Source organism: Zootoca vivipara, chromosome 1 (genome assembly GCF_965207765.1).
Source record: "Zootoca vivipara chromosome 1, rZooViv2.hap1.1, whole genome shotgun sequence".
NCBI classification, from domain to species: Eukaryota; Metazoa; Chordata; class Lepidosauria; order Squamata; family Lacertidae; genus Zootoca; species Zootoca vivipara.
The window spans coordinates 64,443,045-64,456,714 of record NC_142582.1 but is presented as its reverse complement, the minus strand read 5'-3'; the positions used below and the strand labels follow the sequence as shown (position 1 = coordinate 64,456,714).

The 13,670-nt window shown below is 42.4% G+C and overlaps 1 protein-coding gene across 2 annotated transcripts; it reads left to right on the top strand.

The window, feature by feature from the left end:
• The first annotated feature begins 5,020 nt into the window (after positions 1–5,020).
• Positions 5,021–12,247, top strand: C1H11orf58 (chromosome 1 C11orf58 homolog). Of its 2 annotated transcripts, none has more exons than XM_035120109.3 (5): positions 5,021–5,152; positions 7,406–7,489; positions 9,116–9,176; positions 10,125–10,234; positions 11,610–12,247. In XM_035120109.3, the coding sequence occupies exons 1-5, from the start codon at positions 5,087–5,089 to the stop codon at positions 11,823–11,825; spliced, it is 537 nt and encodes a 178-aa protein (XP_034976000.1). In that variant the 5' UTR covers positions 5,021–5,086; the 3' UTR covers positions 11,826–12,247. The 2 variants fall into 2 exon arrangements, with proteins under 2 accessions (XP_034976000.1, XP_034976009.1); XM_035120118.3 differs by having other exon boundaries at positions 7,387–7,489.
• Positions 12,248–13,670: the final 1,423 nt, after the last annotated feature.

Here is a 13,670-nt window from a genome sequence, read left to right as displayed (position 1 = left end):
TTCAGACTGGTGCTCTTTATGGTATACACTCTTTTTGTTACATCTAATAAAACAAAAGTAAGAACAGGTGGGAACTTTCACATGGTCAGTCTCACTGACTATTACGAGTGATAACAGCAATAACAATATTTTTTTTCTATTGTGCTCTTCCATTGATACATTCAGTGACTTACAGCAAATAAACAATAATTACAGCACTAAATAATATAAAACAGACAATACATCAACATAATAAAATCAGATTAACATCAGACAGGAAAAAAAGCCCACTAAAACAAAAGGCTTCTGTTTATGGATTAAAGTGCTCAAAGAGGGGTCCTCACAGACCTCAACCAAGAGAGTATTCCAAGGCTACAGCATTAGCACAGAAAAACCATTTTTGTTCATCCCAAGACTATTGTGCGATGGCACTTGGAACAGGGACCCCAAAGCTGATTTTAATGCCAAGGCAGGTATAAAAGGAAGTAGGCAATAGTCCTTAAAGTCCAATCTAGGATATTTAAATTAGGCTGAAACCAGAACTAGTGTTATCACCTCACGGTGGATGTTCAGCTAAGTTCCTATTTGCATCCTCCTCGTTTCAGTGGTATTTGCGGTGAAGTGAATCTTTCTTCATTACTGCCATGTCACTAATATGTGTAGCATGACCCAATTAAAAAAGTATAATGTATTATTTCAAGCCAGTTTTATTTATTTCAGATATTCAAATACCACTCAGTATTCAGAAAATCTAAGCATGTGCATTTTTTTAACAAAAATATGCAGAGAATTAGAACAATTAAAATCCATCCTAAAAGCATAAAACTATCTTAATATGCCTGCTGAAATAAGGTGGTCCTTGTTATATAATATCCATATATCACTTATATGATTAAACAGAGAGCGGTAGTCTCCAAATTTCACTGCTCATGGCTATTCTTCCCATGAAGCAACATAATCTCCAACAACCAGCAGTTGATAAAGGGGTGGGACTGAGGCACCATTTTCCTGCCTTCAATTTCTAACTGAAGGTACCTTCTGTTTTAATTGTTACATGCCTTCTGCATTTTTTTTAATGCTGGCAAACGTACACAGGCAATTAATAAAATATCAGTCTGCAGCACTGGTTTAAAATTATCTGTATGGTTTTTATTATATATGTAATATGTTTGTTGTAAACTTCTTTGATTTTTTTGTGAATAGCAGTATACAGAAAGTGTAATAAATAAATAAAAGCTTCTGTTTAAAACCATATGGGAAATACCATCCTCTTATAAATCTATTACTATTACTGTTAATTGCTTTGAGAACTGCTATGTTTGAAAAGGAGTACACAAATACCGGTACTGCAAAATATGCATGCACACGAAAGCTCATATCAATGACAAACTTGGTCTCTAAGGTGCTACTGGAAGGAATTTTTTGTTTGTTTGTTTGTTTGTTTGTTTGTACGACTATGCCAGACCAACACGGCTACCTACCTGTAACAAATACTGCAGTCAGTCAGTCAGTCAATCAATCAGTCAGTCAATGAACTCTAGACCAAGGCAAGAAGCCACCATTTTGATTTTTCTTTCAGTACAGTAGTGAAAATGTAGGGGCCCATCACTATTTTTATTTAAAATATCATAGGAGAAAATTTTGAAATGGCTTCCAATCTTTCATGTACTCTAGCCAAGGGATATGAGCCAGAGCTTATCAGGGCTCAGCCAACATCTGGAGCACTGAAGTAATAATCACGAGTGTGTTTGAGCATATGCATAGGCTCCTTTCCCTCAGCTCCAAATCCCAAGAACAAAAGCTTCTAATAAAATAAATTGCAGAAAATTCTCAAGTTTTTAACATTATTAGATACAGGAAAACTGAAGCAGGCTCTGCTTCAAGGCAGCTTACCTAGATTGAAGGGTGAGCTCTCTCCAGCCTGGATGCAAAAAGGACTTACCTCAGCTGCAATGTTGGTTACACACAGGGAAGGTTTGTTTATGACAAATGACAGGGGAGTAACTGTGCTGCATGTTGGCTCTCTCTGGAGGGGCTGTGCTGAACCCCTGGTATTGGCAATCTTCTAGGGAGAGCATAGGAGCACACCTGTAAACAAGGGAATGAAGGGAAGGGTTAACTCCTTTCTCCAGTCCTGATCTGAATCACTCTTTTCACAGATGTCATTAGTATTATATTATATTAGTAATATATTATATATTTAACCAGGTGGCGCTGTGGGTTAAACCACAGAGTCTAGGGCTTGCTGATCAGAAGGTCGGCGGTTCGAATCCCTGCAACAGGGTGAGCTCCCATTGCTCGGTCTCAGCTCCTGCCCACCTAGCAGTTCGAAAGCACATCAAAGTGCAAGTAGATAAATAGGCTACAGCGAGAAGGTAAACAGTGTTTCCGTGTGCTGCTCTGGTTCACCAGAAGCAGCTTTGTCATGCTGGCCACATGACCTGGAAGCTGTCTGCGGACAAACGCTGGCTCCCTCGGCATATAGAGCGAGATGAGCGCCACAACCCCAGTCTGACACGACTGGACCAGATGGTCAGTGGCCCCTTTATATATTTAACAGGATCCCACAGAAGATCTTGTTCAGGAATCTCCCACATCATGTCTAGTCTTGTCCTTAGGCAAGGCCAATTCACACTTTACACCAGCATTTACACACTAGTGTTCTTTCCTGCATGAATTGGCATCTTTGGCATCACCATTGAGAGTGATAGGAAGATGCAAAGCACAGTTGACAAAGAGTAAGGAACTGAGACCAATCACAGCTCCTTGGTGCAGGCCTACTGCATGGTCCCCAAGACATTTTGTTGCCTGAGGTGTAGGACAAGATGTGACCACTCCCTAATTCCAAGTACTCTATGGAAAGTAACCATACTGGCAGCTGAATTTTAAACGGTGGCAATGGAATGTTCTACCACACCTGAATTCCCACAAACGTCTATTCTCTTTTTGCTGCTTCCCATGGTCAGCACCTGTCACCTGAGGCAGCGGCCACACTTTCATGGTAGGGCAGGCCATGTACATACTGGTATTTTTAGAGAACACATGTCTCTTCCAAAATTTACATATTCATCACACATGCGCAGGAATGGACACTCAGGTATTATTTTATTCATCAGGTATGGGACAAGTGTTGTGGCACAAAGTTGTGGCACAAAAAAATTAATAAAATAATCTGCCCCACAATGGACTTGCAGAGCAACTCCATTTCCCCCAACTTATTATGGATTTGGACCCCAGTTTTGCTGTGAGGTCAACTCATATATGGGCAGAGTCTGACATACACAAACAAATGCTCAGAAATTATAAGCCAGAACCAAGTGTCACAGCATATGCACAATATTTGTTTAAGCTCAAGGCTATAGAGTGCCATCACTCTAGAGGTACTCAGGCTTGAAAATAAATCTAAAATGTAACAATCCACATTCTGTTACATTTTGAGTTAAAATGCTTTCCTACTGCGATTTACAGAATTGACATGATTGCTTGGTAATAACTACAATTCCGTAAGCTACGCTGATGGTATGCCATTACTGACTGAGCTACAGCGGGAAAAATGGAGACTTTTTATCTGCTCCAACAATGTATATGAACTTTCTTCTTCCTTCAGTGTTCACTAAGATGGGACAGTGTGATAAACCTGTGGCCCTCCATGTTGCTGGACTACACCTCCCATCATCTCTGACCTTTGGGCATGTTGGCTGGGGCTGATGGGAGTTGGGAGTTCAACCACATCTGGAGGGCTACGGGTTCCATACCAATCATAACTAAAAGTTATATTCATAGAATCATAGAGTTGGAAGAGACCACAAGGGCCATCCAGTCCAACCCCCTGCCAAGCAGGAAAATATTAAGTCTGACTACTTGATTTCTTTTTCAAAGACAGCTCTGAGAAAGATAAGAGTTTACAAAGTAAATTTCTGCCTCTTTTTAGTGGCTTAATTGTAGCCTGTTTGATTTTACTTGCTGCTTTTGTTTTATCCGCTAGTTCTTTTCCTTTTTTTAGAATGTTACTATATTTGTAATTTTTCTTGTTATTTTCACTGTATTTGTACCCTCCCCTAATTTTATTAGTCACCTTAAACTTGTTGGAAAAGGTGGAATACTGTACAGTATTAAAACTTTAAATAAGAAGCAAGTCCTTCCCACGTCCCAGGCCGCACCTCCTGGAAGATGCTGAATTCTGGTCCTGGGCTCACCCCAGAACCTTTTAAAACTATTATTTCAGCAACAGGCAGTCCTTATTACTTTTGCACAAAACTGGTAAGGCTGGGCCACACAAAAATCAAGCCGATAGCCAAGCCGTTTCAAAATATGCCACGGAAATTAACGGGATTTACTGCCACATCAAGGACTGATTTTGAGATAATGTTCCGTGGAAGCCTCTGCATGTTTACTCAAAAGTAACCCCCACTGTGTTCAATGGCGCTTACTAACAAAGGTAATGTGCACAGGATTGCAGCCTTACATTTTCTCAGCAGGGAATCATAGCCTAACCCATAAAATTTGTGCCAGCGGAGAATGTTATCTATTGAATCTGTGCTCAGTAAACTACCCTCTTTTTGGTGGGGAGGGGAGGGAGAGAGAAAGAGAGCAAAATGCAGAAGGAAACATCCTCAGCACCGGAGAAAGCGTGAAGGAGAGGGGAAACACAGAATCTACAGACGCGACCAACCACCGATCAAATTGTTTCCTTTCCCCGCCCATCTCGCCGACAGCCAATCACCAGCGAGGGGAGGAGCGAGCGAGAGACGGGGAAAGCGCGCAGCTATGTCGCAGAGGCTTGTGGGATTTGGAGTTCCCCGCTTACCGAGAGTTCCCATAGCATAGCAGCAAGTGGTTAGCAGGATAAAAACTACAACTCCCAAGAAGGGAAACGTTGAGAGGGAAGGGGGGGGGAGAGAGAGGGGGGGAGGGAAAGAAAGATCCGGCGCCTGACCTAAGCGGGAATTCTTTCTCTTTCTCGCGCGCTTGCGCCGTGGGAAGCCCCCCCGAGGAGGCGGAGGCGAGGAATAGGAAGCAGCGAACGGGACCGCCCAAGCTCAGGCTGCGAGCGAGCAGGGCCGGGAAGTGGCCCTCGGGGCGGGCTGCTGATCCGGGCGGCTGCAAGATGAGCGCCGCCAGGGAGTCCCAGCCTGAGCGCGGCCACGGAGTGAAGCGAGCGGCCTCCCCCGATGTGAATAAGGGCGGCTGGGGGAGGGAGCGGGGTTGGGAAGCGGGGGGGAGGGGAGGAGCCGGGGGGAGGGGAAAGGGGCTCCTTCCTGTCCTGCCGCTCATCTGCGGGGCCCTTGCTCTTGAACTCCCCGCTCTCTTCTTACCCCGAGGAGAGTTGCAAAGTGGGCCGGGGAGGGAGGACAGGAGGTCAGGATCATTTCGTCCAGGTGTGGCCCCTTTCGCCGCGCATTTTGCCACGCGGCGACGTCTCCTGTGCCCCAAGTGCGGGGAAGTTCTCCTCGCGGCTTGGCAGGCTGGGAAAGAAGGGACATTGTGACTGACCTGCTCCGTGGCCCTTGTTCCCGCAAGCCCCGTCCCCCCTTTCTCCATGTTGGGCTTGTGCATATTGTGGTCCCCCGCCTTAGTTTTTTGGGAAAAGGCATGTCCTAAGCAACCCCTAGGAAAAAGACGCTTTCATAGACGTTTAGGCCCTGGTTTGGCATGCAGAAAAGCTGTAACACGTGTGGCAGCCTCGTCTGGAGGAGGTGGGGGGGAATGAGGCGTGTATTGGGCCTGTGTGTGTGTGTTATTCACGTGCGAATATTTAACTAGATATTTAATGTCAAGTGTTCTAGGGGAAACAGCTGGATAACTTTATAGCACACACAGGTGTGCCAACAGTACTTTTTAAAGGGCACCTGTAAAATCAAAGTGACCCTAAGGGCCCTTGGTTTATTCTCTGTGTGTACATCAGTTGTGGATCCTGTTCCAGCTACTGCTCAGAAGTGGGTAGAGCAACCAAAATAAAGTAAAATGTGTACCCGAGCACTAAGAGTGATGTTAGGTAGGAAATGTAGGAATGATTGGAATGCTAACCTTCCACCCACATAAGCATGGCCGAGGTGTGGTGGTGAAATGAAACCCAACTAAATCATCTGTGAAACAAATTTGAATGTCCCTGATTGAGTTAGCAAGGTTCTATGGGGAGAACAAAATACAACATTGTATGCTCACATATGCTATATAACATTACCTATATAACATAAACCTGTGTAAACGGAAAGTTCCCCTGTCTATGGTCGACATACTTCAAAATAATAATAATAATAATGCAGCAGCACTTGTACATTGTGGGCAACTTTTGATAAATTCTATGATGTCTGAAGCAGCTATTAATCCTATGGTTCACTTTTCTCAAAAGAGAATTTTGGTAGAGAGGGTGATGGCTTGCTTCCATTTGCTAGTGTGTTTGACTGTGCTATAAGTGCTGCAGCCTCATATGGTAGGTTTTGAAGGAGCTGATCACATCCATACAGTGACAAGGTGGGGAATAGGCATATTCTTTCAGTTAATTGAAATTGTGTTATTGATCCCTGATAATCCCAGTAACCAGTAAACTGCAATGATTAATTCACCCGACTTTTCAGATTGTCAACATGTATTTTCATATGGTGCCAGCTACTACTTAACTGGGCTTTCCCAGAAATCATGCTTACTTTACAGGTGGTTAAATAAGCTTTGCATTTTTAGCCTCCTCCTTTTTAAAGAAGTCTTCCTGATCTTGTTTAAACGCAGCTATAAATTTTCCACTTCCCTTGAAAGGAGCTGGCCATTTCCACAGCCTCCACAACCTGCTTCTAGGGCAGGGGTCCCCAGACTTACCGGGCTTTGGGCCGGTTCCCACCACGCCGATCGCGCGGAGGGCGGGGGAGTGGCACGGCGGCGCGCTTCCAGGTCGGCGCGCTTCCAGGTCGGAAAAAGCGCCGGAAATCATTTGTGCGCATGCGTATGGGCCTCCCCCGACCCGGAAGTGCACCAGAAATGACCTCTTTTGGGTCGGGAGAGGCCCATACGCATGCGCACAAAGGATTTTTGGCGCTTTTTTCGACCTGGAAGAGCGCCGCCGCGCTGCGCGCCGTAAGAGCGGGCGGCGACGAGCGGCGGGGGTCGTCGCGGGCCGGATTGGGAGGCCAATTGGGCCGCATCCGGCCCCCGGGCCGTAGTTTGGGGACCCCTGTTCTAGGGCTATAGTTTGCTACTAGCCATTAATAGGTGCCTTCAAGAAGCTGTTGCCGTGTGGGTAGTAGCTTTGCTGATTGGGGTTTAACGATCCCGATTAACAGTGTGACTCTGAATTTGAATGATCATGGCTGTACCCTTAAAACAAAAGCTGTACATTATGTTCAGAATATATGATAAAGTAATTGAAAATGTATGCATGCAATCGACTTATCTTTCTTTTTAACGTGACCACAGGCCACCTTCTGTCTTGCAGCTTGGATCTAGCAGCTGGGAGGCAGCAGACCTGGGTAATGAAGAAAGAAAGCAAAAGTTCTTGAGACTTATGGGTGCTGCAAAGGTGAGGCTTTTTCTTCCATCTAAACAGTTCATTGAACCACAGAGGAAACTTGTATAGAAGAACCTTCTAAACTTATTCTTTCACTGATCATGCTTGGTTTACTTCACTAATTTTGATAAGCATGCACGGGGTGGCAATCCATTCATCTTGATGTTATTGTAAGGCAGGGTACCCAAACTAAGGCCCAGGGGTCGGATGCGGCCCAATTGCCTTCTCAATGCGGCCCCCGGTCGGTCTGGGAATCAGCATGTTTTTACATGAGTAGAATGTGTCCTTTTATTTAAAATGCATCTCTGGGTTATTTGTGGGGCATAGGAATTTGTTCATTTTCCCCCCAAAATATAGTCCGGCCCCCCACAAGGTCTGAGGGACAGTGGACCGGCCCCCTGCTGAAAAAAAATTGCTGACCCCTGCTGTAAGGCATGCCTTATCTATGGCTGCTCTCTAAAAGGAAAAAAATAGTTGAGCTGTGGCACTCTCATGTATTGGGAATAATGCTGTTGCATTTTATTACTGTTTAAACAAGCAAGTTACTATGTTTCAGTGAACATAGGGGAACAAATATTTTGCTAGTATGATTGTTAACTGATACTCTGAAGGATGAACAGAATAAATCTTAATGCAGCAGCCAGTCAAGGTTACAGCTTAATAGTTTTTCAAGTAAGATGCTTGAGACAATATGGGGAGAGTGCTGTTTCACTCTGGTCCTGCTTGTGGTCCTGCTAGATGGGTCTAGTCTCATCCAGCAGAGCTCATTATGTTATTAGGTAAATGGGCTTTGTAGACGTATGCTGATGCAGCAGTTTCACAGCAAACGTCCAAGTGCTTCATAGAAGACAGAATGGAAGCTAGTGTCATCAAGAAGAAAAATGTGTCTTATGATACTTGTACTTCTTATATACTATGAAATTGGTTCTTTGTTGGAGTTCCATACAGTCAAACCTCGGTTTAAGTACACCTTGGTTTGAGTACTTTCAGTTTAAGTACTCCGCGGACCTGTCTGGAATGGATTAATCCACTTTCCATTACTTTCAATGGGAAAGTTTGCTTCAGGTTAAGTATGCTTCAGGTTAAGTACGGACTTCCGGAATCAATTACACTCATACCTCGGGTTAAGTATGCTTCAGGTTGAGTACTCCGCGGACCCGTCTGGAACAGATTAATCCACTTTCCATTACTTTCAATGGGAAAGTTCGCTTCGGGTTAAGTACGCTTCAGGTTAAGTACAGACTTCCAGAACCAATTGTTTTTGTAAACTGAGGTACCACTGTATTTGAATCTGTGATTATTTTTATTTTTGCTTTTATTCTTGATTTTCCCCATAATTACTTACAGCATCTGGTTGTTTCATTTTATTGGTTCGGACATATGAAATATGCATGCTAGAACACTGATATTAAACAAACAAAAAGCTGATTTTTAAAATATGACAAAGTTAATGCTGGGCATTAACAGAATGTAACTCTCTGAAAGCTGGCACAATATTTTTATGATACTTACAAATAATGTCTATGGCAACGTGACCCATTGAGCACGAAAACTTACAAAGTGCTTCAGAACTCATTGTTGTGATTTGCTTCAAGAGAGAGCAACTGTTCTCAAATAATAGCTTTTATTTTCTTTTAGAAAGAGCATACTGGCCGCCTTGTTATTGGAGACCACAGATCAACTTCTCATTTTAGAACAGGTCAGTCTAACTTAAGTGGAAGTAAGTTTATGTATCTTTTAATGAAGTGTGACTGTTTTTCAGGAGGTCCCTTTTTTGGCTGAATAGCAGCTTTCTCAAGGCTACCCAGTTACAGGTAGGTAGCCGTGTTGGTCTGAGTCGAAGCAAAATAAAAAAATTCCTTCAGTAGCACCTTAAAGACCAACTAAGTTTATATTTTGGTATGAGCTTTTGTGTGCATGCACACTTCTTCAGATACACTCTTCAGATAGACACTTCTTCAGATACACTTCTTCAGATAGACACTTCTGTTTCTAGTGTATCTGAAGTGTGCATGCACACGAAAGCTCATACCAAAATATAAACTTAGTTGGTCTTTAAGGTGCTACTGAAGGAATTTTTTTATCAAGGCTACCCAGTAAGCTTCATAAAGCAAGGATTTGAACTCAAAACCATCTCTCGGGCCACTAAAACAACACTGGCTCAGTGGCAAGCTGAATGAGAGCAGGAGCACCCCACAATGTGTAACCCATTGACCTAAGGCATACATTGTCTCTTACTTACTGGACACAGGCATGCCATGGACAAATCATGCTTTACCAACAGATGTCTGAAGCTTCTGCTTCTGGATAATGTTTTTGTCTTGCCATCAAATAAGCTTCATGGATTAAATTAATTAGCTGTGCTGTTTTGGCTCACTTGAGATTTCATTAGTAATTTTCAATCTGGATTATGCATCTTCTGCCATTGGTGGGAGCAAAGTTTTCCCTGGGACAATTGCTTTCAAGGCTTTTGAAGCTGTTCTGTCCCTTTGTTTTAGCACATGTCTATAATGAGGCGCTAGCAAGGCATGGTGATTGACACGAAGTATTCTGAGTCTAAAAGGCCTTATGCTCCTGCTTTTGTATTGTAATTAGATGTTTGTTTGTTAGTTTGACTGGATGGTAACCAACGTGTATGAACATATAGGGGAAGAAGACAAGAAAATGAATGATGAGCTAGAAACTCAGTTCCAGCAAAGCATGGATAGCACCATGTCAGGAAGGAACCGGCGGCATTGTGGACTCGGCTTCAGTGAGGTAATCATGTTTAACTTGAAATAGTAACTCAAGAAGTTGTGTTTCTCTAGAAGCCAAACAGTTCCTACAGACGACACAACAGAAGCACAATTTTGTACAGTGGATGCTGCTTAAGTATGCCAAACTGCTGCATGGCACATACACAAGCCTATCAATTCCTTAGACCACTGTCTGCTGAACTCAGGCCACACTTTACAACTGCTGTATTTTTGCCAATGGACCAGTGTAGTCAGCTGCTGCAGTCTGTAAACTTTGCCAACTGGAATTTTAGGAGCTCCTGGAGGTCCAGAGGGCTGGAGGTTTTCCCACATTTACCACAAGGCATTATAATTTAGCATCACCACAGCATTCCCTTGCTTCTGCCTTGAATTCATAAGAAGATACAGCTTAGAGCAGGGATGGCTAACTCAAATCAAGCCCACAAAAGTATGTTATTTGACTTTTGGAGCTGTGCCAAATTCTTACCTTCCTGTGGTAAAAGGTTTTGCCCAAAGTTTTACTCGCGAGACTGGAGGGAAATGGTTTTCAACATTTTGCCACACTTCCTTTGGGTTTTGTTTGTAATGCCTTTGCCATGCCGAAATGCATATTTTCCCATTTGCTCTGGCGCTCTTGCCTATTCCATAACTTTATCGTGAAGCTTGATTGATCACTATTTAGTTAGGTTGTGGAGCAAAACATTCTGTGTTAAGTCTGATGGCTTCCAAAATGCAGAAGTTGGCCATCCCTAGCTTAGAGCAAATGCCTGCTGATTTTGCATGGCTAGGGGCTTATCTCTGGTGAAATGAGGCTGTAACTCTGTACCTGCTTACATGGAATTCTGAGTGCGTGTATACTGCTCTGTAGCATACTTCAAATTTTTGCTATATGAAGGGGCCTCAACATGGCTGCTTTGTTTCTTTAATGATAGATTCATCATTTTATTTGTATGCTGCCTTTCCATAGTTTGAACCCTGCTCAAGGTGGCTTACAATATGAAAAGAAATGCTGTTCAGCAGCTTCAGCTTCTGTAGCTGGAGTCAAATTGGGGCCCGCACCTCCCAAGCCAGGTGGGAAAGGCCTGTAAGGTCTTCCAGGACTCAACCAAGATGCAAAACTCATTAACATCCATCCCCAAACTGGGGCCCTCCAGATGTTTTGGCCTACAACTCCCATGATCCCTAGCTAACAGGACCAGTGGTCAGGGAAGATGGGAAATGTAGTCCAAAACATTTGGAGGGCCAAAGTTTGGGGTTGCCTGCTCATTAAGATGATTTTACATGGGTTTTGTACGTGGGCTTTGTTCGTTATGTTGAAACATCCATTTTTCAGTATGACTTTTTTTTAAAGGGACGGGAAGTTTTTGCATTTTCTGTAATCTGAATTTTTCTTTTAGTTTGAAGAAGACAAGGGAGATCCAGAGGATACAAGAGACTCTCTGGAGCCAGAAAGCTCAGAGGACTCAGAAAGTGATTCTGAGTCTGAGCAAGAAGAGGCTGCAGAAGAGGCTGCAGAATCTACTGAAAAGCACAGCGATGCTGAAGATCCTCAAGCTAAGAAAAATTCAAAAAGCAACTATAAAATGATGTTTGTTAAATCCAGTGGTACATAACTACAGATCAAATCAGCCTTTAAGCAAAGTAAGCCTTATGGTTACAGTGCAAAAGTATTGGACTGCTTACAGCACAGACCTTTCTATTATGGTTTGAATAAGGCCCTTTTAAAGAGAGAATAGTGTTTGCTTTTCCATCGCCATGAAACTATTTTTATCAGCATGACTGTATCCATTTTGTTTTGTAAAGTATGAAAATAAAATTGGGCTGGTTGGGGGGAAGGTGCAAGTTAGTTCTCGATCCCCTTTTACATCATTATTCTGTCCCCCTTCCTATTCCATGATGGCTATCAAACCTTTCTTAAGCTTGTTAAAATGATTTATCGAAATGATACTTCATGTCTTTAAGTGTGGTTTATTTTTTAAAGCAGCACACTGGGTTTTGAATGGTGTACTGTAATTATTAAAAAGTGAGAATTGGAGCTCCTTTGTCTTGCTGGTATCCCAAAAGGGAACAGCATTTTAGGATGTGCCCAGCCCTGGCTTTTACTGTGGTGGACTTCTAATATCAGAGCTGTGCATGCATGTGAAAGAGAGAGAAAGAGATGCATGTATGAGAGAGAAACTGATGAGCCAAAGGAGGTTTGGATAAGGAATTATTAACAGACAAAATATTCAGTGAGGGGAGTAACCTTAACATACACATAACTGTGTAGTATCTTTAAAGCTTCACTGGCAGAAACCTTGAAAAGGTTAAGGAGACTTTAACAGAGTGGGTTAAAAGGAGAGTAGGTACCTGAATATGAAAAGTTTCAGTACTGTATTCCAGTACAAACAACCTTTCTCAGTTTTCTCTTAAGTACATTAACAACTATGTTTATCTAAATTATGGTATGCATTTTAATTGGTAGTACATTGGAACCATTTTTGCTTGGTTTCAGTGTGAAACAATTTTTCCTCAGAACTTGATACTGTTTTGGTCTTTTACCTTCATTATATTGATTTTGCATAACCATTCCAGCTAGAGCCTGCAAAGAGAGTTTGATGCTCTTGCTGGGGTTCTTCCAAATGAGTGAGTTATACCCATCCAGTGTTTTACAGAAAGTACTGTGGGTAAAGTGATAGAACTAAAAGGGCTCTTTGTTGAAGGAGCTGGTCACATCAAGGATTAAAGTGGCTGTAGTCTGAAAAACTACAGTTGAAGCACGTATATATATATATATGTGGCATAAAATGAGAACTGACTTATTTACCTTTAGATTAGTGCTGCTTATCTAATTCACCCTCTGTTCTGGATGTCTTTCTCCATTTTCAAGATGAATAAAGAATGGCTTTCAAGCCTTCAAACCACAATAGTAGGGAAAGAAATGTCTCTCCCTGCCCCTCAACAATCAGAAAAAATGAACTATCCCTAACTTCAAATAGCACTAATGATGCTGTTTTAGTGTTTTTTACTCCTTATCACTCTCTGAATTTTATTCATATTTAAATAGTAAGAAAACAGAAATAAATCAAGCAACCAAAGATGACAAATTATGATTGAGAGTTCTCATTTTATGAATGAGAAGTTGTTTAAAAATTTAAAGTTGCTCTTGAAGATATTGTCTACAAGCAGCATTGTAAGTCCTGAATTTTTACTGGCTGAATAATTTTTATCTCTTTCATTCCAAAACATTTTAGTTTTTAATTTAATTGACCTTTCATAGCTTTTCTTTTTTGCTTTGCCTGTCCCCATGCTGGAAATTACTGACAACTCATTTTCAAACTTCCTGCTTATTTTTCTTGGTCGATTCAAGCCAGGCGTCTAGCTAGTCTCAAGATGGGAGTGATTGAGTCCTGTTTAGGGTAGACTGTGGTCAGGGCTAGCCTGAGACAATTTGTTGCCTTGGGCAGTGCAGCAAATGC